Raw genomic sequence first — 27,964 nt, 5'->3', positions numbered from 1 at the left:
GTTATACGCTTTTTTTTTTCTTTAATTAATGGATTATTAATTCTTTTTGTTGTTTTTTTTTTTAGTTAAAAATTTAGGCGTATAACCGCTTAGAAAGGTGGGGGAGTGGTTCCTGAATTCCGCAGGAAGATTTCGAACTTCAATCCCTAACCTCTGCAAATCTCCATAACCGTTCTGAAACGGATGAAGAAGAAGAAGAAGAGCAATGAAGGTTTTGAGTTCTGCGAGGTCTGCAAGCTGAACCACAACCAAGGCCGGCGGCACAACTTCTTCCCCAACCACAAGAAGTCGCTGGAGGCAGCGCTCTCTCGCTTTCGATCGAAGCTTGCCGACCTCCGCTCCTCCCTCAAAAACCCTACCCCTCTCCGCCCCGAACACGCCTCTCTCAACCGCCTCTGGTGCCGCTTCTGCCAATTTGATATTCCTGAGCTTCACAGCTTCTTCAACAGGTCCAGTGTAAAGCAATTTATAGAGCAAATTGGAACTGATGCTGATTATTTGTTGTTTAAGTATTGGTGATACTGTTTTTGTGATAACTGTAATTTAGTGAGAATGCGATTGCGCATCTGGCTAGCGAGGATCATTTGAAGAAAGTGAAAAGATTCCTTTGGAAATATGGCGGTGGAATGGACAAGATTGATTGTTACCGGATTACGGAGGCTGATTTCGCCAAGGTGCCTTTCTTTGGCTCGCTGTCTCACTATGAAACATAGATAAGCTGAAATATACACAAATACACACAATTTATTGTGATTTTAAACATTGTATCTACCGTGTACTTTTCTGGCAAATGTTAAAGACCAGAGCTGAAGTTCACTCACATGTTTTGTTTAACAATTGCTATACACACACACACACACAAAGATGGACCAAACAATTGCTAGACATTTTCAGTTTGCATTGACTGTTCATTTCTTTTCCGTCGTATTTACTGTTTTAACAGTCTACATCTATTATCCTCTGCAGTGGGAGAAACAGTGCAAAGCATTAAAGACCGAGGCTGCTGGTGAAGGTTCTCATGGGCCTTTAATTGGACCCTCAAATGATATCCACAATAAAATGAACTCTGACTATGTAAATAGTTTTGGAAAAGATAATATTCATGCTGTTAATGTTAATATTTCAAATTCTGTTGTGCCTTTACAAAATTATACTAATGAGAGATCTCAGATATATAATTCAGAGTTACCAGTCACACAGGGTGGTTGTCCTCATTTACATCACAGTTATGCATGCTTATCATGCCATCCTCCTGTTAATGGATTTGTAAGTCATCAATCTTTCCTTGCTTCTCTTTCCTTCTTTCCTCCCTTTTAGTTGGCAAGACTATATTATTCTCTTTCAAGTTTAGTAAATATGATTTTATGTTGTTCTTTGAATATGTGAGCTCTCTCTCTCTCTCTCTCTCTCTCTCTCTCTCTCTCTCTCTCTCTCTCTCTCTCTCTCTTTCTGTCTTTGTTTTTATTTGAGCTTTCTTTCCCTTCATGGTGATTTTTAAAAGTCTCGTGTAATATTTTTTCTTGTTTGTTTTGCTACATGTCTGTCAAAGGTCATGGTATGTACTATGTAGGATATTGTTGGTGGTTACTAACATTAATTTTAGTTGCTTCTTCAACTTACTTTTTGTTTATCTATGTTCTTCAAATTTTAGATCTCTCTTCCAGTGTCCTTGAAGTTTAACATTTATGACTTTCCATGTGCTTTTGAGCAAAAGTTTGGACTGGTTGATATTTTGCTATGCTCCTTGTGTTTTCTTGATGACAAGTAAAGGCTGACCATTTTATTATTAGATACTAATAGGCTTGTTCATTCCTGATCTTACTAAAGGTCAGATATAAAATTGTATATTGTGTGATGCTTTTCATATTTAAAGAGATATATTGGAATATCAACCCCAATAGTTTTAAAATGGAAGTCCTAATTTCTGAATTTGTAAGAAGAATATCTTATTAGGAGAAGAGATCCAAACGAGAGAAGTAATGCCTTGGATCTGCTGGTGGCAGACATGTAAGATGTTACAGAAATGTAACAATTGTAGAGTTTGTATGATTAGTACTGATATAAAAAAGTCCTTTTACCTTAGTGGTTGTATTTCATTTCATACAGCTGGACTATATTATGTAGTACATCTTACCTAAAGTTGTATCTTGACCATAAAAAATTATTAGAAAGTTCCTATTTATCAATTCATTATATTTGAAGTTGAGAGTTCATTAAATTCTCATGCAGTCATGCTCCTCATTCACTACACCTTTTATTCTGTGTAATATGCCATCTTAAAGAAGCTTTTATAGGACCATAAACCAACAGAAGGTAACATAGTATGGGCAACAATGAGCTGACTCATGCTAAGTTATAAACCTGCTTACCTTCTTGGAATAACACAATTTTAGATCTATGTGGAACTGGAGCAACTAACCCCCTGACATTGATCACAAATCGGTCAGTTCATAACCAAATGGCCCTCTTCATGGCCCTGGTTAATAATCAAAACACAGCAACCACTGCGCACCCACAAAACACCACTGCTTATGATTTCCACACACTTCACCTTAACTTCTAAATCTCCAAGCATGCTTGGTAAACTATGTGGCTATGCCACATTGACCTCAGTAGGATCTGGTACATGCATGCTTTGTTTACAAGAAAGACAACTTTTGTATGTCCGTGCCTGCATGCTTGAACATATGTGAAAGTTTTGATAAAAACATTTAGCACTTGCCCCCTTGCCAAGCCTTGTATTAAATTGGGTATTCTATAGGCCATAAAGCTGAAGATATACTCAACTTTTGAAAAACTACTTTTTATATGCATTGGAAATATGATGCATTTTGGCCCTGTTTGGTAAAATGGCTGTTTGCTGTTAGCTGATTGTGTTAATTAAAGAGTATAAATACTTGATAACATTAGTTGATTGTAGAAAAGTGTTTGGTAAATTAGCTGTTAGCTGATATCTGTTTGGTATAATTTTTTTTTTCTCAAAAAGCTAATTGAAAAAGTTGCTAGGAGTAGCTTTTTTAATTTTAGCCTTCTGGAGTTGCAAAAAGCTAATTAACCAAACATTTATATTGATATTTCAACTAAATCAAACAATTAATAGTGGTCAAATAAGCCAAAATTGGCCTATAGGCCAATTTTTTACCAAACAGGACCTTTGTCTTCTATAGAATTTATCTTGTAAATGCTGATGTTGAAAATGGAATAACTGTGTCAATTTTCTGTGATGAATTAGCTCCTATTGTATTAAATATTTATGAAATTTCATCTTTTCAAATTTGGTCATGGTTGCCTCCACATTAACAAATTCAATATCTTGGTTTGTCATCATAACAGGCACTCCCAGATGAGAGAACTGCCAAAGGGGAAACAACTTCTCTTGGTAAATATGAAATATATTCTTGTTCACTGAATTCTGTCTGTGTGGTATAGCATTTTTGGATGCTTAGAGTCTTAGACATTCTGCACTCTCTTTCTGTATGGCATTATTCATCTGCATTTCTTTTATTTTCAGGTTTACCAAACCTTACAAAAATTTCATCAGCAGTACAAGAAGACATCTTAGGGAATGTTCATTCTGGAGCACCTCCTCCTTGGCTTAATGCTATTGAGCAAAATCAGCTCGAGTTTGTGTCGAATTCGGGGGAAAATGACCTTTATTATCTATCTCAAAAGAGGAAATCCTCTAAACTAAACCCAAAACGGGTTGGTGCTGCTTGGGCTGAGAGAAGAAAACGTGAGATGGAGTTGGAGAAGAAAGGAGAACTTGTAATGAACAAAGCTGATGCAAATTGGCTCCCCAATTTTGGTAGAGTTTGGCAATCTGGCAGTAGGAAGGAATCTAGGAAAGAATTTCAGATTGAAAACAAGATATCTGGCAAGATTGGAAGCCAATCAACAACTGTAGTACAACTACAGCCTTATATCAGCAAACGAATGGTAAGCTTTTTGGTCATTCTACTTCACATTATGGCTTGATATATGTGAAGGTAATTGCTATCTCTTGTATTGATTGGGATCTGCTGAGGTTAGGCTAGGACCAGTTTTTACTGATTTTGTTTTGTGTACTAATGCATTTGAGTGTCATCAAAGCTCTTTGTCTTAGTTCTGTATGCTTAGAATTGAAAGTTGATGCCTATTGATTTACCTGTTAGTTTATTGTCCCATCTTACTTTCTAGAACTATTGCTCCTACTGTATTTAGGCATTTAGCTGTTATGTAAGTTCCTATGTTGGTTTTTTCCAGTCTTCCTTGCCTTGGCTTATGCTTTGTGTAATCATTTCAGCGCAAGGATTCGGTGGATGGTGCACTGGAGCAGCCTACCGGTTCTGAATAGACTGTGAGTATTCGGTGGATGGTGCACTGGAGCAGCCTACCGGTTCTGAATAGACTGTGAGTAATAGTTTTGCGGAGTACATCTTTGTATAAAAATTAAAAATAGTTGGCCATGCATTTGCACAGTTAAGGGAAACTCGTAGTCACCGGATAAACCTTGTTCCTGTGTAATAACTTGCGATTCAAGACTTTGCTTCTAGAGCCACTGCGGATGTAAATTGCGAGTCGCACAATTAGTCCACCGGTCAGATCCTAGTCTTCATGTGCGTACAAGAAATCCAATTCATACCTTCCAGCATCCTTGGGTTATTTTTCCCATAAATGTTTTCAGTAGGATTAGAACTCCCCATTGTCGCCTCCAATCATGACTAAGTCAGGCGAACCAACTATGCTAAGCCTCGGGGGAGATCAATAGATAATTTTTTGATATTAGGTTTTGGTGATATATGTATAGGTAGAATTTCTACCTCACATAGTTTTTTGATAGTATGGTTTTGAGACACAGTTCTACAATTCATTTAATACAAACTAAAATTCAAGATATATGTATCACATACTTGTGTAGATTATTTTTACGAATATTTCAATTGTAAGAACAACATTAATAGAGGTTTTTGGGGAAAAATTTGTACTGTGTTAAGAGCAAAATCAAAATTCTTTTGTAAGAATTTAATTTTTCAAATTAAAAATAAAAATAAAAATTGCAATTGTATTGGATCTGACTATCTGAGAGAGTACATGTGCCCGCTGGGCGATTAAACTGGTCGTCAATTGATGACTACTCCAATTATTATCTCTTTTTATATTATTGTTTATAATTTTTGTTTTCTTTCTCTTTTTATATTATTGTTTATAATTTTTGTTTTCTTCGTATTTAGCATGGAGAACACAAGAAACTTTTTAAAAATTCACCATTGACCATACCCCAATAAGTTAATCAAGGAAAAAGATGTTTTAGAAAGCACAAAAGCTGCCCAGCTGCATATCTTTAGTTGGCAAATTATTTTGCTACTCTCTAGTCTCTCTACAAGGCTCTATGAATACATGAATGTTCATGTCTGCAGTTTTCCTTTCAGAAACTTTTCCTTCTCCAGTAAATATAATCGAACTTGGTAGAGTTGATTCTAATGCTGCTTCTCTTCATCTTTGTTTCTCGGTATCTATGTACAGAGCTTCAACATAACACAGGTCATGCAGCCAAGAGCTTCTGAATATCCTTCTGTGGAAGATGAAAGCAAATAAATTTAGCATACACTAAAATAAAATTGAAAGGTTGGAGTGTAGGAAACCGGGAAGAAAGAGGGGGTGGGGGTGGGGGGTGGGGGGCACATTGACATTGCAAGAGAATTTAGTCTAGTGTTTATGGCATTAGGCATGTTGAGACCTTTAACGGGTTTTTGGTTCAAGGAATATGTTTAGGTGATGCAATATTCGCGGGAATTTCACATAACCTAAGAATTTGGGGGGAATGTGATTCCCATGAATATCACAAAAAATGAACTAAAAACAAAGTTTGGGAGCCTTACATTCCCATGAACCAAAAAAGGGCATATAATATTACAGTATTCACATTCATGAAGTTATGTGATATAATTTGAACCAAACACTCCGTTACAGTATGAAAGCTATTTATCGAAGGGCAAGATTGATAATTCATAATTGACTTCTAGGAGCCTCTTAGCCTCAGTCAAGAATGATTCCAGATTCCATATATTCAGGAGTGGAACAAGGTACTCGATAGAACCAAAAACAATACTCTCAAATCTTGGCCATGCAATGCCTTTCTTTACCATCCGTTTCCACCCTATGTGACTATGCCACTTATGAACAGTGTTCGTTAACTAAATTACAGCATGGTTTTTTTTTTTTTTACTCTTTTTTTGGGGTTCTGTTTTTTGTTCCCTATTCAAGACCAGGCAGGGAACACGTGTAGCTCCCAAGGCCTAGAATGCCCAATGTCAAGGCATGGAAACACCTCTTATCTTCAGGGGGTGTAGGGCTTCAAGTTTTCACGGTTATGGACAAAAGCTCTCATGGGGACTACTATTAATAGGAATTTAACCAGATGCATGGGAGCCCAAGAATCAACCTTGGCGATCAAGTTAGGGATCTCATTGTGCAGGGTCAAAAGCTCCATAATGTCTAGGGAACAGGATTCAATCCAAACAGTAAAGAATCCTTATCAGGAGAGTAGATGAATTTAATCATTCAAATTAAAGCTTCCTTAAGAGAAACTAACTAGATTGCGAAGAGACTAATCAACACATATCAAATTAAAGCATACTTACGAACAGTTAATTAACTTGAAATAGTGTTTGAGAAAAAAATCAACTATTGCTATTCCTTGCACAAGTTGATAAGTAGTTGATTTAAACTATGAACTCTAGAGTGGTTAAATAGGCCAACACACATAGTTCACATCCATGATTCCAAGTAGCAGAAAGTTACTAAGTTATAAATGAGTAAACGGATACCTCTATTTGGAAAGGAGAAGTTGTTGGCTGATATCGTTCTACAACTTTTCCATTTTTGTCCACAAGAAACTTCTCAAAGTTCCATTTGATCAGATCACCCAAGAACCCTCCCGCATTTGATTTTAGGAATTGGTAAACCGGGGCTGTGTTTGGCCCATTCACATCAACCTGTTGCCATGAATTTATTAATCTATACCATTCAGCATTCTATTAAAATAGCATATTGGGAAATCTCAATACAACAAACCTTGTCAAAAATTGGAAATTCAGCTTTAAATCGTGTGCAAGCAAACTGCTTGATCTGCTCATTGGATCCCGGCTCTTGCCCTCCAAACTGATTACATGGAAAAGCAAGAATTTCAAATCCTGCAATAAATGGAATTAAACAAGTATTATCATATGTCCGATCAATCGGAAAGTTCCACCGACACAAGAACTAGCTAACCTTGGGTTTTGTACTTTTCATATATATGAGAGAGTTCTGAATAGTTAGATGTTGTCAAACCACTGAAAATCCAAAAATAAAAAACTCCAGTCAGATCAGCAACCATGACTCAGTGCCAAAATTCAGTAATATATATATATATATATATATATATATATATATATATATATATATATATATATATATATATATATATATATATATATATATATATATATATATATTTATTTATTTATTTATTTATTTGAGTGACGAGGCCACAAAAGAAACCAACAGCCACTACACGGGGGGTGTGCACTGGGTAAACCTCGACTTGTGACCCTAGGCGACAAAGGACCACAAGGAGGTAAACCAGCCTAGGTTTTGCCTATAGCTGACCAGCTCAAACCAAGAAAGCCAATAGGCTGCTCCACCGGGAGTCAAACTTGTAACATTGTGGTTACTAAGCCAACAACCTGACCAATTGGGCTGGGGTTTCCCCAAAGAAAGATCATATTTGATATTTAATGATCATGGAAAACGGCAATGTTTCTCCACTACATCATTTATATAAGACAAAGGAGAGAGTACCATCTGGAAGCAACATTAACAATCAACAGAACCTTTCCCTTAAATTTACTGAGTGAAACATCTTTCCCATCAATGTCCTGCATTGAACAATAAAAAAATGTAAGAGTGAGTCACCAACTGGCATTCTATGTATAATATTACTCCCTCAATTTAATAGGCTAACACAATATGATACAAAGCAAGAAGAAGAAATAAACAAAACATCAATTTTCAAGAGAGGTCTTAAAAAGGAAATTTTCTTCCTTTCAAGCATCAACTTTTTAACATTTACTCTCTTCCCCATTTTACATGTCATGTTTAAAACCTAACTTTCTCTTCAATTTACCTGTCATGTTTACTCTTCATTTTCAAATCTCAACTCTTTCTTCTATGTTTACTTTTTAGTACTAAATTTGATTTTTTTTTTTTTTTTTTTTTTTTTTTTTTTTTTTTGTATTTAATAGTATTCTAAATATATAAATTTTATATACAAATAATAAACTTTAACATTATGAAAAACTGAATTAACTCTAACCGAATTAAACACGGAGGAGTATTCCAAATTCCAAATAATAATACTAATAATAAAATTCAAATCTCCAATTGGAAACAGGCAAAGATGCTAATTCCCAACCCTAACTTCAACAAAATCCAATTTAATACTGAATAAGAGCAGTATTCTGCAGCTAATACTGAAGATAGATATGAAGAGTTGATAGAACACCTTGACAGTGAAATCATGAATAGACTTGTCGGTGGCAGCTCGGGAGTATATCTTGGCGGAGAGTTTGGAGTTGAGAAGGGGCGCGGAGAGCTTGGAGGATGGGAGAGAAAGGCCAATATGGGAAAACGACGATTTTGAAGAAAGAAACGCCATGGAAGGAGGTACGTTTGAGCTCGGGTTGAGCTTGGCAGTATTAACGAAACCAAAGGTTATGGGCGCTGAGAAAACCGCAGAGAAAGCCATTGGTGACGTCACTCTGGTATGGCGTAGGGTAAGAGGGTTAACGGAAACAAGGAAATTAGGGGAAGAAGAAATATAACAACAGAAATGGCTTTTGATAGTGGGATGTAATGGATCCACGTGGCTGCTTCGTCTGCCTTCGGATTTTTCCAGTTTAAGTGAGAAGACTGAGAACGATGACTCATGTAATTTTTTATTTTTAAAGTGAATAATCACGTGGTTCATATGGGTTGATCAATAAATATAGGGAAAGTGTAAAAAATGCTTCTCTATAATATGTCAATTATCAATGTCACCCATGAATTATTAGTGGTGTAAATGTTGCCCCTCAATTATAAAAACGGTGCATATATAGCCCCTCTCGTAATGGACATGTGGTTCCCCGTTAGTGTACGACACCGTTAAGTCGGAGTAAATATGTAATTTAGTTGTTTTTCCCTCCCTCGATTCGAAGTACCAGCGATGGACAGCGGTGTGAAACCACATGCCCGTTATGGGAGGGGCTATATGTGTACCATTTTGATAATTGAGGGGCAACATTTATACCACTCATAATTCAGGGGTGACATTGATAATTGACATATTATAAGGGACATTTTTTTTTACAATTTTTCCATAAATAAATAAATAAATAAATAAATAAATATATATATATATATATATATATATATATATATATATATATATATATATATATATATATATATATATATATATATATATAGAATTATATGAAATCTTGTCCACTTAAAAAATTAAAATTAATGTCAACTATTTATCTTGTCAGATAGAACGGTTCCAAAGCTAGGAGAAAAAAACAAAAAATACAACGATATTTTAATAATTTTCTTCAATTTTAAAAATGCATTGTGCAACACTATACTGTGCATTTTCATTAGTTTGAAAGTGCAGTACACTTAAAATTCACTTTTAGTAGTTTAAGGATTCACTTTTTAGTTTGATTCAATCATTTAAGATTCATTTATACTATTTAGGGTTTTAATATTTATGACTTAAAGGTTATGATTTACCTTTTCTGATTTAGGTTTTAAGATTTATCCATGAATGTATCTATTTTAAAAATTTCACTCCATAATGCTACAAAGAGCACTTTTAAAGTTAGATAAAATTATTTTAGAAACATATTTAAATACAATAATAAAGCAATAAACATATATCATATATTTTTTGAAAACAACATATATCATATATGAAATAGTTGAAATAAATTCATCTATATTTCTTTTTCACATTTTAAATGTCAATAATTTTTTTTTTAATTTTTTTTTTTTATAATGAGTAGGATCACAATCCGCAACACATAAATGAACAATATTCATGAAAGTATGTTATCATTGCAATAACTGATGTTTTTAAAAAAATTAATTCAATATTATGACTGAATCTCAATTATACGATTCATCACATATATAATCATGATGAATTAGTATCTCTAAAATCTGGATATCTAAATTTAAAATTTGATCAACTCTCCATCCACTAATGTGAAAATGGAATATGCATCAAATGCACATTTAACATATACAAAGTAAAATTTCAATTGTGTATGTAGTCATAATATAGGATCCATAATTCCTTTTGTTTTTGTAATTGTGTTTACAGTTTTTTTTTTTTTTTTCTTCTTCTTAACCTTTTCAATTTTCCAAAACCTTATATTTCTATTTCTATTTACAAATTAATGGCCACTCATTGAAGGACAAATTATATTATGGACCATGATCTACATTAAGTTGAACCACTAATAAATATTTGTTTTTAGTATATTAAATGTTCGTTTTTAGATTATATACCTGAAATTAAACTTTCAGTACACAAAAAATGAACTTTCAAATAATGAATATTTAATGTACTAAAAATGAACTTTTAGTATATTAAAAAATAAATCTCTTCCCAAAAAATAAATAAATCTTTTGCTAGTGGTATTGCATTCCAATATTCATCAAACTAATTTACTTAAGAAAAAACAAAACTTTTATGTAACTCAAATTAATGTTATACATCGTACAACAGTTCCTATCCCTGGCCATCCAAATCCTATTTAATGGTAATAACATAGGAACAATACAACATAGGATTCCAGGTCTACCTACATTAAAAAACTACTCAGGAAAAGTTTATAAAATTAATAAATAAAACTGTCCTTTAAAATATATGATATATGAGGTTACCTTTCCACTGTAAAATGAAATTAACTTCAAAATTTCAGTCTTCTGGTGCAGAAGCTCTAAGTTTGCAGAGCCTTTTGCACCTCATCAAGGCAGGCTTGAAGGTCTTCATATTCTTGGATGTCCGAAAACGCCTCCGCCTGAGTTTTTGAAAAATGACAATAACTCGTACATTAATCACCGATTTTATAAGGGGGATGGATAAATACTACTCCGTAGATAATAACTCTGGGTGTTCAGTTCATATTATATTGCATAAACTCAAGAATTTTACACTTCCTAAAGATTTAGAGGGAATGAGATCCCCGAAAATCTCATATTACCTAAGGAACCTCACCGTTTTGCAAACCAAACGAGAATATATATATATAGTGTTGAACATCCCGATGTTTGAAAATAAAGAACTTGCCTGCTTAATAGTGTTCTTCAAGTGCATCTCAGCTGCAAACAACTCTCTACGACTAGCATTGCGGCAAGCAAGTTCCTTGTACACCCTGCAAAGATCCAGCGAAGCATTTGCAAACTTGACAAAGCGATCTTTGTCCTTCCATAAATCAGATCCCTGAGTAGGCGAAGAGAAAGTGAGCACATAAATGATTCAAGTGGGCACTAAAAGAGCAATGCTTCAATATCTAGACAGAACAAGCAAGGTGAAGACCCTTCAGTCTGACATTAAAATAAGTAACAAATTCATTATTTGAAACTAAGCTTCACATTCATAGATGTGTCCATTTCTTGGAAAATTTCTGTGGACATTTAGGGTTCAGATGTTGGAAGATTAGTTGATTAAAATATATCAGATCTAAGAAATTCTCTAAGGAGTTTACTTGTAATGATTGAATTATAAAAACAGAGCTTAAGTAATACCTGGTATGATCTGATTTGCTTCAGAAGGGCTTCAGAACACATAGTCAGATCTCCTTTGAGTTTGTGCCACCTAGCATACAACCCCCACGTCTCTGCACTACCACCGCTTTGTACTATCTAGATCAAAGAAACAAGATCATTTAAAATCATTTACAGAAAGAACCAGGAATGCTTTTGGCAGATTTACCAATTTCTAGGTGACAATTCAAATAGATACAGGCATGATGCACCTGGCGGATGAGAAAAGATTGTCATATTTACTGTTCATAATGTTTTTTTTTTTTAAATTATATTAGGAGTTGTCATGCCACTCCTTTACGGCAGGGGTATGTCTCTACATTGTGTGTGCTCTTGAGAAAGCACTTGAACCATTTTGCTTATAACAAGAAAGAAATTGCATCTGTTTCGTTTATCAGGAATGAACAGTGGTATAGAACCAGATTCAATTTACCTGCCGTAAGATTTTGCCAAGCAACTGAATTAAGTGCTCAGTTTCCCGTTCACAAGCCAAATTTGCTTCTGAACCCACTATTTTGTCAGCATGGTTCACATCGGAGGTGGCATCAGCAGAGTTAGTGATGTTGCAAGATGCAAGAGACGCAGAATGGGTAGTTAACACACGCATTTCAAGATCCTGCATCACCTTCTCTAACAATTCATTATCAATTCTCTTTTTCTTAGTTATATCCAACACCTTTTGTATAGCCTCCAATGCCTGCATGAAGATTCTGAGATCAATGCTTTATTTCACACATCTCAAAATAAAGTACTAAAGTAGTAATATAATAGCATAATCACAAGTAAAAGCCACATAGCAGATTATGTTTATAAGATAGATATCATTCAAAAGAGTTAGGAGGTCAGATTCTGATGCACATAGGTACTACTCATCAGGATGCTACTACACACTCCTTATACAGGTAGTCAGGTACTAGGAGATATGGCCACCTCGGTCCATATTATTTCGTATCATTAAGCAATGTATTTCTATACAATGGGATATATTCATATATTACTCAGATACTGAAGCACACAGTGGCCTGTCTGGTCACTCAGATGCAATGATCGTATAGCGGTATAGGTCTGACTGGTATTCTTGTTTAATTAAACAGACCTTTTATAGCCCTTGTAATGTAAAGCAAGTTTCATGTTGGGAATTGGTCAGGGAGGAATACATTGGAGTAACTTGAAATGACTCCTTCATGATCATACCTCTAAGGGAAAACACTAAGTAGCCAAAATGTCCTTCAACTAAAGAAACTCATTGCTTCACTTTTCTATGGTTTCTCCTTTTCATTTCGAAATGAAGAACAAAGAAATAAAAATATAAAGGCACGAGAAACATTTTGTTAGAGCAGTATACACCAAACAAGTTTAGAGGCCAGCATGAAGTACAAAATTACCTGGCTGGCGTTGCCAATATCTGCAGCAACATGGCTAAAATTTTCCCACATCTGCCAGCTGTCTCGCCTGCAAAATGTTGTAAAGTCGAAAAAATAAGACTCCAAATAAATTCAGACATATAACTGAACCATGGGAAAAAGCAGAAAAGATGGGTGTAAAGGATGAGTAATCACTTCAACTTCAATGCTTCCTTAAATGCAATAAAAGCCTCCTTGTTTCTCTTCTTAATCATATGCCTGCACAATTTATTATTATTATTTTTTAAAAATAATAACAAAAACTGAATAGTTTATCTCTTAGGCAAAAGACAAATAAATCCTGGAAGCGAGACACTTATTGATAGAAGCTATATTTCAGCATACAAAAGTCAAGGTCTTGTACAGTCTTGCCAATTATGTTGCGTCAGATTTCCTAATCATCTTTTACTGAATTTTTTCAATGTCAAAGAAACAAAATGCTAAAACTCGAGATGCTCTTTCTACACTTAGGAAGTTCTTGTAAATAATGTACTACAATTCCTTAACAGATCTCAAAGCATATAGTCAACTCAACAGTCCTTATCACATGACCAGCAGTCCATAACATGTGTCTTCTTTCACCATTCTGCTGCATGTTAGAATGCATCTCTCCAGACAGACAATTAAGTTGCTAAAGATACCACATGGGTCTCTCATTGGTGTAAGCAAGCTTCCTTTAAGCTACTACTAGTTCAGTCCCACCCACATCTTCCCAAACTAGTGAATCAAGATATTCCAAGGAGTCAAAATGTGTCACCCCACTCAATTTACCTTAAACTCAGATTGTCACATTAGGAATTTAGGATTTAAGAAATTGTACATCAACAAGAACTGGAACAGAATTAGGTCAATGAGAAGTATGATTGAAATTCCAAAAATAAAAAAATAAAAAAAAAAAAATTGATAAACAGGCTGTAGATATTGCTTCTAAAAGATCCAAAAGAAAATGAGGAAAAAACATACAAACAAGCAATATTATTCCAAGCCTCTCCATTTTCAGGGTCAAGCTGAACAGCACGTGTAAATCCATCAAGGGCTTTGTCCACATCCCTGGCCTATATGATTTTAGAAATTAAAAGAAACTGTATAAACAACCTCTAATAGACACGAGAGACAAAAAAAAAAAAAAAAAAAAAAAAATTGCACTTGATGACTCTTTCCAATATCAGATGCTGAAAATCTGCATGTCAGATGATTTAAATATATAGGTTGGGAGAGAAATAGTTGCCAGTGAACAAAGTCCAAAATTTAGCAGAGACCTTTAATGCAGCAGCACCTAATGCAAACCATCCATCTGGATACATAGAGTTCATTCTCATTGCAGACTCCCTAAGGCCAAAAGAAATTGTCATGAAGTCTGAAGGCATGCAGTAGTGCTATCACCTTAAGAAGTAAACAGAAGCATAATATTGTGTACCATAGAGCTTTTGACTTCTCATAGTCACCCCTATTGTATGCACTACGAGCAAGAGACCGCTGTTGAAAAAAATCTTCTTTTATTATTCAAAATACTTATAGCAGAGTTGAGGAAAACACCGAAGGAAAGAGTAGAAAAGAAAAGCCAAGGTATTCAGGTCACCAGTGCTCGAGCAGACTTGTTGCCAGAAACTTCTTGGGCTTTCTCATAACATGAATCACTATTTGTAACATCACCTAATGAACACCTAGAAAGAATACCAATGTCAAGAGGTTTAGAAAATATCATCACTAAATGCAATTATAAATGGTTCACGTAAGAATTAAGATGATCCATAAAATTCAACATAATTGATGGATTTTTCCTTCCCAAGCGCAAGACAAATTGGGTATTAAGTATGTAATCTTGTATATACGGGATGCATAATGGAAATGTTAAGATAGCAAGCTTAATTTAAGTGCTGGGCATGAAGCCCTTCTGACTTTTTATTACACAATTAATTTGGTATTAGATTACAAAGATTGCTCAGAAAAACAAGCAACATATTAAGAGTAAAAATTACTAAACCCCTGCCCATCCTCTTTCAAAAGAATTTATACCTCTATGTTAAAACCGTTCCCGTAATCCCAAGCCCCCACTGCACAAGTCCATTTTAACTACCCATGCTTCCAACCCTCCTTACTTGATGCACTGCCCCTGCACATCCAATATGGAAAGCGTTATGCTTCCCATTTGATCAACCCATTTTCGTCCCTCAACTGCTCGTTGTTGGATGACCGACCAACCATTAGCCTAACTCAATTGGCACAGCTCACACTCCAAACCCAGGCCCGATTCATTAGGCCTTCATTCCCCATCAATAATAAAATACAGATATGCATATTATATAGATGCCAATTGCAACTGAATCCTTATAAAATTGATGGCAAATATATGTCTTATTGTATATAGATATAAACAATGCACCAAATTAACAGCATAATGAAAGAAAGCAAATAATCTACCCTTAAGCAGTTCATATTCATGGAATGAGCCTGGAAAGTGCAGCTTAACTTAAGGAAAGAAAATTTAGAGAAGACAGTATACGTCAACATACCATAACCTTGGGTCAGAAGGCATCTCAGATAATCGTGCCTTAATGAGATCTACGGCTGCTGCTTTCTTCTCCATTAGCCTACCAGAAGCACATGATGTTTTCAGATGGAACCTCCACTTCCTAGTAAAATCAAAATTATGCATGCAAAAATATATTATTTAAGTTTAGATTGTACCTGTAACAATGAATTAAATTATCCCAAAGCTCTAGATCTTCATATATTTTGACAGCTTCTCCAATCAAGCCACAACTTACTAGTAGATCACCATACTCCCTGGCCAAGAACCAAATGCACTGTCAATATGTTATGTGCTCCCGTCATGGGCAAGAAAACATAGGGAAAAAGGAAGAAAGAATAATAGTTGGAAAAAGAAAAGAAGAGAAGAAGACACTGGGTTTGCTTGAGACCCAAAACTCCCTTAGACCCTTTTTGGGATTAAACTTTTGCTTCTTATTATTCTGAATAATACTCTCTTTTTATAGGGTAAAATACAACTCATAGAATGACTAAATAAGCTAAGTAATCTGTTGAAATCTTCTAAATAATTAAACTACCTAAATTAATTCGAAGACTAAGAATAATAAGGTAAATAACTATTTAGTAATTTCTAAATAACTATTTATTAGTTTCTAAATAACTATTTAGTAATTTATTAATATCTAAAATAAGACTTCCTCAGAGCATGTATCACAATACCATAAAGAAAAATGCATAGAGATGTAAGTATGTAACATAATAGACAATTATATTTTATGGGTAAGATGGAAAGGAAATGATGCAAAAAATGCACTCTTACGTGAACCAACAACAATATTTGAGAAAAATCATGATACTGTTCAATTAGAAGTAATGTAAACAAAGATAACAAACGTACTTGCGCAATGCAGGGATTGTAGGAATATTAACTTCAAAGCAAAAAAGCATCCTCTGCAAAACTCCAGGTGAGGGATCGTATATACTTTGGACCTGGAACACTCGGGAAAAAAAGAAAATACTCAAAATGATACAGAGGTAACCAAAGAAATTAACCTTGCCACAGAAACCAGGGATAACATGAGGCATTTAAGCTAGTAACTTAATGCTGCAAATATTCTGCGTGCCATTTTGTACTCCTTTTACTTATCCTTCATTAGCCAACTCTTGGTAACACTGAAGAATAATTTCTATTTATTAGATGAGGACATGAGGTATAGAAGAGGATAAGATATCAATTAAAGAAGAAAATATAAAGACAATGTCAGTGACTCAGGGCAATAGAACTCTTACAGAAACCACCCCTGACGTGACATTATTTACAGGATTCATCCATAAATAATGTCTTACAATAATTAGTGGTTCCTCCATAAACCCCATCCTACTTTCCTCCATTAAACTATCACAAATCCATTTTTTGAATTTTTTGTTTTTTTATCTTTCTAAATTTTCCGAACATTTTTCTAGTTTCGTTTTACTAATTTTACACATGCTGCCAGAAGATAATCAAGGCAGGATGCTATTTATTAAGTGCATAATAGGCAGTGATACAACTATGATAAATGAACCAGTAGAAAGGAAAATGGCATTGATTTAATTAATGGTAACCATAATAAAATGAGAAGAGTTCAATGAAATGCAATCGACTGACACCATGCAATTAATGTAGCAGCCCTACCAGTTTATCCATCATCAGCAATGAACGCTGCTTTGTACGACTACGAGTTGACTCCCAATGGATGCGTAAAATGTCACAGAGATAATGTATCTGAGTGAAGAAAGAATTTCAATTCCACCATAAAAGAATAAATCTAGTTATTCAAATCAATTAGCATGAACAGACAACCAAAGAGGGAAGGAAACGTTCCTTTGTGGGATACAAAAATTCTGATCTTAAAGAAGTAAAAAGAGCAAAATCAGAAGTCTCATTTGAGAGGTTGAATTACAAGAATTTTAAAATAATAATAATAATTATTATATCACTTCTATCACATACCATGAAGGGTGATGAGGGCTGGGAATCAATTGCCTCTATATATGGAGCCATCTCCCACTCTAAAAAAAAATGTGAGCATAAGAAAACGTCGTATAATGAAGAGAGTAGCATTCCTTTGTTTCTTCTACTACCATCAATTGAGAGACAGAGATAGATTGTGATCACACAGCTTACTTTGTAATTCATCACTCCGAGCACTTCTCTCTATAAAATGACATTGTGCCAACACTACTGCTTGCTGCACTGACTTTAATTGGGTAGTGGCAATACTGGAGTTGGCTTCAGAAGTTTTGGCATCTTCCAAGAACCTTGGCGCCAATAGTATATCAGATGCTTCAGACATTTCACGTAGATGTGGAGGCTGAGCATCTTCACCAGTGATAGAAGCATCACTCTGCAACTCATGGCCTTGTTGAGCAACCTTCTCACCACCATTTGTGCAACCAACGAGAACCAGTTGGGCCTTTGGTTCAACCTGTATTCAAGACTCATTTGAGGTAATGAAGAGCAAGCAAGCTAGAGTCATGTACCATAAACAGTTTTCAATGCCATACCACAACAGTAATTCTACTCAAATTAGGGTGTCTCTTTTGTTTTCTTCCCATAGTTACCAAGATTGTTATCATCACTTTTTCCAGGCAGCTATTATGTTACTTTTTGGATAGTTTCTTCTGAACTAAAACTAGTGGATCAAGGATTAGATTAGGTATGGGAGTAGCAGCTAGCAAATTTAGTTCAGGCATCCAATATAAAGTTGGTCTCTTCCACTGTAAAAGGCGTATTTTACCTGTTTTAGTCCTTAAAAGTAAATTTCCCAGTTCTAATGTTTTCCTTTTGATACAGAAATCTATAGCACTGCTTCATAACCACATATTAAGCCTATTGTTCTAGTTCTACAACATTTTGTTCCTTGCTGATAGTTTATGTTTATCATTCCTACTTTTTGTGACATCAAAGCATAGCACAGAAAGTTCAGTCTTATTTGATGACTATATACCTGATGTACAGTTCGAAAGCCCATGGCCCCACTCAAAGAAAAACTAAGTCTGGATGCTGCTGCTGCTGATTCAAAATGCACTCTGGAATACAAGTACCTTATAAAACTCCATTTCTGAACAAAGTATCAATATGATAGTCAAAGCATCTAACTAAAACAACTCACTTGGAAGAATCAATCCGCCCATAGGTGAGTTCCATGATTCCAGCCTCTAAGCGAAGAGCTGATACAATTGTCAAGGCATCTTCACTTGAGATCTCAGAATTCCAATAATCTCTAGCTTTCTCTGATGTACCAAACTGATTTAAACTTTCAATAGTGTAAACTTGTAGTAGATCAAACAGTGTAGAAGAACGATCATCTAACAATTTCTGCTGAAAGAGAAGCAACCTAGCCAACCACCACGAGATGCTTTTCACCGAGGAAGACACATTGCCTTCTAATAAAAGATCTTTTGTGCTCATGAGCAAGATCTTTGCCAAAATTATATACTACAGAAAAAGAAAGACATAAAGAAGAGAATAAAAGGGCATGTTCCAGCACAAATTTATGATGAAAATCACAAATATTTGAGAAGGAAATGAAAGATGCTTATCCAGATGAAAATCAAGAAGGCACAATAATCTCTCCCCTCTCTAATCTACTCTCCTTTATTATGGTCATTGATTGCATAATGAGACTAATAGGAAGACTGGAATACCATCTCCTCTTTTTTTCTAATCTTTCCATAATTGTGTAATGTAAACAGGATATTATTACTAATGGCAACCAATGTCAGCCAATTATTACCTGAACATTAGAAAATTTAGCACGTAAATCCGAACCTACTGACATTAACTCCTTTTGTGCCCATGTTTCCCATTCCAGCCACCTTCCACTGTCACTCCTCTCTCCATCACAAGTAGCCAAGGCAACTAAAGGCATCTGTGGAAAGATCTCTATTGGGCTGAACCAATAAACACGTAACTGAGTAACTTACCAGCCATAAACTAATTACAGGAAAAAGAAAAAAAAAAAAAAGATGAATTCATTTTCAGCAGTAGTATTGAAACTGTGGCTGACCCAGTAGTGTTGCATTGAACGAATGCAAGGAAAGAGGCAACCGCAACGGACATAACCACAAGAGCCTTAAACCCGTTCTCCAAGCTCAAATCTTCCGAATTTCCATCCCCATTAGTATCGTTGAAGAATGAAGCTACACATCCGGGCACGAACTCGGAGTAGAATTGCTGAGCAGACTCGCCGGAATCTACGAATTGAGGCTGAAATTGAGAGCAGGAGAAGACGGAAAGCACGGCGGGAGAGGAGAGCGCCTGGATATACTGCCCGGACTCAATCAACTCGATGACTTGATCGAACAGGCGGTGCAAGTGCGCGAATGGAGAATCAGTCTGCGGCTCCGGTGACGACGGGGAATGGTCGGAGGGTAGAGTGCAACGGAGGAGACGGAGCTCGGAAGCGCGGATAGAATGGATGATTTTCTCACGTAGTTCCGCCATGAAAGAAGAAGTGGAGAAGATAGGAAGAAGCCTAGTACAAGGGTTTAGGAAGGGTTTGGGGTTTTCTACGATTTAATTTGTGCCTTTATATTAAAGTTAAATGTTTATTTACTACTTTACCCTCTAAATTAATACTCCGTAATATCATAAAACATTGTAAAATTTATTTATTTGGTTGTAAAAATAAATAAAGAATGATTTTTAAATAGTATTTTTGGTCATTGAATTACAAACTAAACTTTAAATTACTTTAGAGTATTCCCAATAGATTAAGTTTATTTAGAATTTTTGTGAGACTCATAAACTGTGTATATAGAAGAACACAACAACAATAATAATAATAACGTGAGAGTGGTCGCCAGTTGACAATAACTCGTACATTTCTAAAATACTGTCATTTTTTTTTGTTCAAGAAACTCAAACACTCGTTCTTTGATCTCCTTTCTCCTCCAAATCAGGCACTAGCTCACCCCCCCCCCCCCCCCCCCCCCCTCCAAAAAAAAAAAAAAAAAACTCCTAAAATGAGAAGGATATTTACTTATGTAATTTGTCACTCTCATTCATTTCTTATTTATATTTAGGCGGTAAATAGATAACACTCTCCTTGTTTCTTACATATTTCATTCTTTATGAGTAAAATTTATATTCATTCAATTCGTATTCTATGATGAGCTAAACATGATGTTAGTCACTTAAGTATAAGGGTAGGATTTTTTTTTTTTTTTTAACAGTAAAAATAAAAGTTTTTTGTGGAAGTATTACTAAAATTTTGAGTCATAGGGTTTTAACTTGACAAGTTTGGGCTTTGTGTTGTAAGGCTTATGTAGAGTATATTTTTGTATAGATTGCATCATTGAAGGGTTGTAAATTATTATATGAATCCGGATGTAAATGTTTATAATTTATCTTTTAAAAATTTAAACTTTATATACTACGAACACATAATATAAACATATATGTAATTGATTACATTGTTTTGTATTCACAAGTTTCTTTCAAATATTGCAGTCATACAATATTAACATATTAGGATTTGATGACCTTGTATTGTATTTCCGCATTTATGTGTTTTGACTTAAAAGCACAATTTATATTCTATAAGTTTACAATTTCAATATTAAAAATACACAATTTATACGTCGTTTAGGACCGAGGTCCATGGTATAACAACTATTGAAGGGTTATTCTGAGTGGCAGAATTGGGCTGATCGAATTCTAGGCTGCTGGCTTATTGGGTCTTGAGAATTGAAACAAGATGGAGATTGGATTATTTATTGGGCTGTGAATTTTTAATATAGGAAGAGAAACATGAATAATATTTTTTGACAAATTATATCATTGATCAGAATTCATGTGAGATTATGAATCCAAATTCATAAAAATATTATTATAAGTTCAAAAAAATAATAGTGTAGGTTTATAAAATGACACAAGTTAATCAATCATAACTTAATATATTATTCTATTTTTCTTTTTGAATAAATAGAATTGATATATAAAAAAATATATTGTTAAAATCTTTTAAATGACACTTTTATTGATATATTTTCAATATGACATTTTAATAATTGTGTGATGAACTTGCAGCAGTAACCCTATGAACTTTAAGTATTATTTAATGAACTTGTAGTAGTAAATTTATGAATATGCAGTAGTAACATAATGAACCTATACTAGTGACTTATTAGTTTTTAATAGTAACTTTATGAGCTCACAAGTCCACAACTGTAGTGTGACTTTATGAACTTGCCATTGTCATTTTATAGACCTACAATAGTGACTATATAAACTTACAATAATTACTTAATGAATCTACAATAGTGTAGTGGTTTTATGAACATGTAGATTTATTTAAAAATTGAATAAAAATATTAATATGTGTATCATTTAAAAGATTTCAACTATAACTTTCTACATACACCCTAATCCTTGCCAAAAATTGACTGACTCTACCTATTGAAGCAATGTCCATACTAGAGTTTGAACTTGTGAACTCCCATTTGGAGAGTCATAGTTATACTGCTTGACTACAAATTATTTGACAAAGTTTGCAATTTTACTTTATAATATTTCATTAAAAAACAAACAAAAAAATAGAACATGAATATTTCAAAAAAAAAAAAAAAACATGAAATGTCATGCATGTGATATCACATTGTAATTCTCAACCTGGACAAAGTCTCACTATTGTATTTAATTTTCACCCGCATGGGCAGCTCAACTGGTCACAGAGGTGAAACTTTGGAAGAATGATTAGAGTTCGAGTTTCACCGTTGCAGTGTGGGAGCAACGGGGTTCCTTGTGCGCAGTGAGCACCGATATAACCTCTGTGTTCAGTTGAGTTACCATGATTTACATCGTCCCAAATGCTCTGTCGGAGTGTAGGGCCTTTTGGAAGAATTGTATTTAATTTTCTTAATTAGCTTGTTTTATGCATGATTAGCAATATAATTTGCAAGAATAAGCTACCTTAGCTAGGTTAATTGCATCTTGCCATCCACCTCTTAATTTCTTCTGACTTGTGCATGATCCACGTTATTACCAAATTATAATTTGCAAGAATAAGCTACCTTAGCTAGGTTAATTGCATCTTGCCATCCACCTCTTAATTTCTTCTGACTTGTGCATGATCCACGTTATTACCAAATTATAATTTGCAAGAATAAGCTACCTTAGCTAGGTTAATTGCATCTTGCCATCCACCTCTTAATTTCTTCTGACTTGTGCATAATCCACGTTATTACCAAATTATAATTTGCAAGAATAAGCTACCTTAGCTAGGTTAATTGCATCTTGCCATCCACCTCTTAATTTCTTCTGACTTGTGCATAATCCACGTTATTACCAAATGGATCAAAATGTATGTAAATGGGGGAAAGAAACAGTAAATATAGTACAAAACTTTGCAGATATTTTTGACTAGTACGTGCACCTATAAAATGTTCTTTATAAAGCAATTAAGTTAACTTATAAGGTTATGTCCAATTAAGAGTGGAAGTTACTCGAAAGAGATTGTTGGGTAAAAATTTCAAGGATCGAGTACAGTATCTTGCGACCAAACTGTAATTTATTTAAAAGACTTTAATAAGAAGGATGATTGGAGCAAGTATTAATAGACCATTTCACTCTTCCAAATTAAATGCATCTGAATTCATCAATTTTTATATCTATCTCAAACCCTAATAATAATCTATATTAATTAGGTAAAGATTATTGAAGTGTGATATGAAGCTAAGTTGCATCATCCACTATGAAAAGTTAGCGAGTAAATTAGTGGTGCAATAATACCTAATAAACTTTGCAGGAGAGTTGAAAGTTGAAAGCAACCTTGGAACAACTATTTTGGAGATGCATGTGGCATTCTCAACCTCCAGGACAAAGATATCTGTAAGGGAGTTATTCAACTTCTTAATTAATTAGATTTTAAAACATTATTAGACTTGGCCTTCAGGCCACTCTTTCTTTCTTTCAGTTTCTTGCTTTGTAAGAAAAGAAAAAAGAACATTTTTTTTTGAATGCTACTAGCTCTATTACATTGTAGTATCTGTTCATAAAGAAAAAAGAACATAAATGTATAAATATATATTGCAAAAAAAAAAAAAAAAGAAACTGACCTCGTGGGATGTGGATGAGATGATGTGTATTTCTTTTAATTTAACCAGAAGTCTCAATAAATCCATTTGGGAGTGCCCTTGAGGTCGTACCCAGTATCCACTGCACCCTACCTGACGAAACCTGTAGTAAAAAAAAAAAAAAAAACGACTCAATGGGTGATGAGAAAAACTCCAATTAAGCCACTACTCAATGGTGTGCATCGACTCTGTTATTATATAATAACCCACAAATTACACAGGACAGGTAAACCGTGTTGGACAAGAAATACTTTATCATTCTTTCATTCTTGTTCTTTTATGTATAGTATAGTAATTAATTTGACCTAGTCATTCCCAGAACTAATCATTCTTGTAAACAAAAAAACATATATGTATAACACGACGGGACATTGTCACTTGTGAGGAGCCAAATAAAAAATGGAACGAGAAAGATTCGAGTGATCAACAACGTCAAAGCCAGGAGCCAGCATCCTCGTCAGATCTGGCATTGCCCATTATGAAAATCTCAAGTTGACAATTAACTAACTTTTCAAAATTAAATATTTTTAAAGACGTGTCCTTTGAATTTTTCTTTGATCATCCCTCCACTTACATAACTGTCATCATGTTCGCATTGACAGCTCAATTGATTGTGAAATTTGTTAAAAGAAATTAATGATTGAGTCTCACTTGAGTTACCATACTATCTTGTTGGATCGAAGTGTACTAAATATCCCTTTGATCATGAGATCGATCAACTAAACTTCCAAGCTCATCCACCAACTCAACTAAGGTATACACCAAAAAGCCCTAATCCTAGTGGCCTGGATGAGCATGGGTCTCATACTTGAAGGTCATGAATTTAATTCTTGCAAACATCCCTTCGGTTGAACCTGTCGCACAGGGTTTTCCTATTGCAACCTGCTTCTTTTGTATGGTTTGACAGACTATTACACAACACAAGTAAGGTTTATCCAATATAGTACACCTTTAAGAGTAGTAGATATGAGTTTCTCTCGTCACCCAAAAAATAAAATAAAATGGCAAAAGCAACTGGTTAAAAAAGTATCCAAATTAAAATCTAGCCAGCAATTGAATAGAGAAGAATGGGACGACAACTGCCGAAATGTACAAGGAAGATGCACCAAAGAGGATAAGTCCGATTTGATAATGTAGGTCCACTAAAAAAAATTGTCTCCGGCCACCAACTCCATCTAAGACACTGTTTGGAGGTTTCATATTAGATAAGGCACCAAGTAATTGAAAATTGAAAATTGAAAATTCAGCATTATATTACCGTACCAATGATCAAAAGTTAAAAACGTAACCCATGCATAATATATATTTGACTTGGCTACTTCTATTGGTTGGTGGCAAATTCTCTCTTCTATAAATACCAAACCCTTTGAAGTTCTTTGAATCATCAAAGCTAAGGCAATCAACTCTCATACCAAACACAAACTTTCTTCAATTCTCATCATCTTTTTGCTAGCTACCTTTTCTCTCTCCATATCACTACACTACCACTATATATATATATATATCACCACCGTAATGGCTCCGCCGGCTGTTATTGATACTGGTGTTACTACTGAGAAACTAAGAATTAGTGATAAAATCTATGCCAGACTTAGGTTGGCAAAAGAATCCGATGTGAGTCATATTTACAAACTGTTTTACCAAATCCATGAATACCACAGTTTAACGCACCTCTATAAAGTGAGCGAGGATTCTTTGTGCAAGATGCTTTTCAAAGAAAACCCTAACCCTCCGTTCTACTCGCCGACCATCCTCCTCGTCGAGGTATCCGCCACCGAGTTCCCCGCCCCGACCCCCGACGAGTCGGGGTTCGAGCCGATCGTCAAGGAGTTCGACCTCAAAGCCCCCGTCGCCGACGACGAGAGCGATGCCTTCCGGTCCAACGTGGCCGACCACGAGGCCTATATCGCCGGCTACGCCTTCTTCTTCCCCAACTACTCGTGCTTCTACGACAAGCCCGGGATCTTCTTCGAGAGCCTGTACTTCCGGGCTAGCTACCGGAAGCTGGGGATGGGGCGGCTGATGTTCTCCACCGTCGCCGCCAATGCCGCCGACAAGGGGTTCTCGTCCGTCGAGGGGATCGTGGCGGTCTGGAACAAGAAATCCTACGACTTCTACGTCGACATGGGCGTTGAAATCATGGACGAGTTCCGGTACGGCAAGCTCACCGGCGACGCTCTTCAAGCGTATGCTAAGAAGAAGAGTTCTTAATTTATTTATTGCAAATTAAATCCGCATATAATACTTTTGCTGTTTTGTGTTTGTTTTATATTTTAATTTCCATATAAAGTACTAAAGTACGATGAAATGTGTATTTTATTTGATTTATGGTGTTTTTAGGGACAATTAACGTTGTATTATAGAATTTTCAGTTGTATTACTGTGTATTTGCTGCGATACTCGGAATAAATATACAAATAATTAATAAAATATATATGAATTGACTAACTACTTAATTAATCTTTTATTTTAAGTTAAACAAATACATACTTTAATATATTAGTCTATTTATTGGTTCGAATGTGACCAACATATTTTAATACATGATAGAGAAATAATTTCTTTTTTTCTTATTGATTTTTTTTACATGAAATTTCTACCTCAATTCGAACAAGGAAAAAATCGTATGTTACCCACCGAAGTATGGTCAGATTAAATTAACCAGTACACCAAAAGTTATAGTTAGTAGCAAATGTGCAAACTTTATTTCCTTATACTTGCATAATAGTTAACGTCACATTTCGATGATATGAGATTAAACTCGAGTCTCCAAACATTTGCCCAACAGATTGCCATAAGTTGTGAAATTATTGCAATTTAAGATTTTATACGTTACGTTGCTTACAAAAAAGTTTATAATGTGTCAATTATATTTATTGTATTACATCAATATTTTTTAAAGAAAAATATTTAAACTCCAAATTTAAAGACCTCTTATCGCTCCTATCAATATTTTTTTCTTTGCATACAACATGTGATATCCTCACTATTGTCAAACTAGTCTGGATTTAATTAACTCAAATCGCGCTCGTAGAATCCAACTTCTACTAGGATGAAAGTATGAAATTTTAGTCGTATAAATATAGTTACTTTGTAGATACAATCTTTCGATCGAATCTTCATCTATTTAATGTGTAAATTTAATCTCTGAACTAAATTCTTTGTGAAATGATGAATTCAGTCTCTAGGATTTTAATGAAACACTACTAATTTTAGAGACGGATGATTAAATTCATCACTTTATTAAGAGTCTTAAGATTAAATTATCCCCCCTTAATTAACTCATGAGCAACTAAATCAACACTAAGAGGCTAAATTAAAAGAACCATTTTCAGTAAATATCTTGTTGTGATATATAAATTTAATTTGGTAGGCTTTTAGGGTTTAACAAACATCATTCGGTGCACGTATATCTAGACGAAGTAAAGATTGATAGATCATGCATGAGACCTCTTACACTAAAATCTTGAGTGACAATCACAAACATTTTTATATCACGAAAATCCTTAAAAACAAGCTAGACAAATAATAATTTCATATAAAAAAAATCTTAGTATGTATTAAAATGAATATATATTTAGGGTAAGTATATACAATTATATTAGGTATACCTAAGTGTGGACTATGTCATTTTGACATGTTTGTACTACATCACCACCACTAAACAAATATGGATACATTCATCATCATCATGTTGTGAGTACTAGCTTGTTCAAACATGAAATAAACTAACATATATATATATGAAATAAAAATAATTGTCAATTACGTAGTACGACACAATTACATAGGATATCCATTTGCTATTTTGAAATGTATTCATCATCTTGGCTAGTTTCAAACATTCCAAATGTCATGCGCCAATAATTAATGTTCTTTCATATAATATAATCCAAATCACCAACATATATATAAGATATAATTGTCCTTACCATCCAAATATATAATGGCAATTTGTAATATGTACAATAATTTTCTATACAAATTTACTTGGTCAATGAAATCATAATTGGCCTGCTTGGTAACATAGTTAGCTTATCAACCAATTTTGATTTATTTGATCACTATTAGCTGTTTGACTTGGTAAAACAATCAATGAATGTTTGACTAATTAG

At 34.5% G+C, this 27,964-nt stretch overlaps 4 protein-coding genes across 9 annotated transcripts; 2 read left to right on the top strand and 2 right to left on the bottom strand.

The window, feature by feature from the left end:
* Positions 1-53: 53 nt before the first annotated feature.
* LOC109171919 (TITAN-like protein) lies at positions 54-4,913 on the top strand. 4 transcript variants are annotated; one of them, XM_019321016.1, is made up of 7 exons: positions 54-449; positions 548-674; positions 967-1,266; positions 3,334-3,379; positions 3,512-3,936; positions 4,283-4,289; positions 4,343-4,913. In XM_019321016.1, the coding sequence occupies exons 1-7, from the start codon at positions 184-186 to the stop codon at positions 4,384-4,386; spliced, it is 1,215 nt and encodes a 404-aa protein (XP_019176561.1). In that variant the 5' UTR covers positions 54-183; the 3' UTR covers positions 4,387-4,913. The 4 variants fall into 4 exon arrangements, with proteins under 4 accessions (XP_019176561.1, XP_019176560.1, XP_019176559.1 ...); XM_019321015.1 differs by having other exon boundaries at positions 55-449; positions 4,283-4,301; positions 4,355-4,913; XM_019321014.1 differs by having other exon boundaries at positions 56-449; positions 4,283-4,335; positions 4,391-4,913.
* On the top strand, positions 1,382-26,297 carry LOC109171922 (tyramine N-feruloyltransferase 4/11-like). Of its 2 annotated transcripts, XM_019321019.1 has the most exons (3): positions 1,382-1,409; positions 7,380-7,401; positions 25,352-26,297. In XM_019321019.1, exon 3 carries the CDS (start codon positions 25,365-25,367, stop codon positions 26,058-26,060), a length of 696 nt encoding a protein of 231 aa, XP_019176564.1. In that variant the 5' UTR covers positions 1,382-1,409; positions 7,380-7,401; positions 25,352-25,364; the 3' UTR covers positions 26,061-26,297. The 2 variants fall into 2 exon arrangements, with proteins under 2 accessions (XP_019176564.1, XP_019176563.1); XM_019321018.1 differs by lacking the exon at positions 7,380-7,401 and having other exon boundaries at positions 1,396-1,411; positions 25,337-26,297.
* On the bottom strand, positions 5,227-8,847 carry LOC109171921 (probable phospholipid hydroperoxide glutathione peroxidase). Its single transcript, XM_019321017.1, has 6 exons — positions 8,525-8,847; positions 7,822-7,898; positions 7,252-7,313; positions 7,054-7,172; positions 6,807-6,974; positions 5,227-5,551 (listed from the first exon to the last, which is right to left on the bottom strand). The coding sequence occupies exons 1-6, from the start codon at positions 8,765-8,767 to the stop codon at positions 5,522-5,524; spliced, it is 699 nt and encodes a 232-aa protein (XP_019176562.1). The 5' UTR covers positions 8,768-8,847; the 3' UTR covers positions 5,227-5,521.
* On the bottom strand, positions 10,721-20,264 carry LOC109171918 (tetratricopeptide repeat protein 27 homolog). 2 transcript variants are annotated; one of them, XM_019321011.1, is made up of 20 exons: positions 19,781-20,264; positions 19,508-19,664; positions 18,884-19,209; positions 18,719-18,800; positions 17,896-18,196; positions 17,722-17,780; positions 17,404-17,493; positions 16,627-16,718; positions 15,927-16,025; positions 15,752-15,829; positions 14,818-14,902; positions 14,656-14,714; positions 14,498-14,567; positions 14,202-14,293; positions 13,395-13,457; positions 13,221-13,287; positions 12,269-12,532; positions 11,818-11,934; positions 11,360-11,512; positions 10,721-11,090 (listed from the first exon to the last, which is right to left on the bottom strand). In XM_019321011.1, exons 1-20 carry the CDS (start codon positions 20,215-20,217, stop codon positions 11,010-11,012), a joined length of 2,772 nt encoding a protein of 923 aa, XP_019176556.1. In that variant the 5' UTR covers positions 20,218-20,264; the 3' UTR covers positions 10,721-11,009. The 2 variants fall into 2 exon arrangements, with proteins under 2 accessions (XP_019176556.1, XP_019176557.1); XM_019321012.1 differs by lacking the exon at positions 13,395-13,457.
* Positions 26,298-27,964: the final 1,667 nt, after the last annotated feature.

This window comes from Ipomoea nil, unplaced genomic scaffold (assembly GCF_001879475.1).
Source record: "Ipomoea nil cultivar Tokyo-kokei standard unplaced genomic scaffold, Asagao_1.1 scaffold0382, whole genome shotgun sequence".
Classification (NCBI taxonomy): Eukaryota; Viridiplantae; Streptophyta; class Magnoliopsida; order Solanales; family Convolvulaceae; genus Ipomoea; species Ipomoea nil.
The sequence above is the reverse complement of the archived record's forward strand: the minus strand, read 5'-3'. Positions and strand labels throughout refer to the sequence as shown.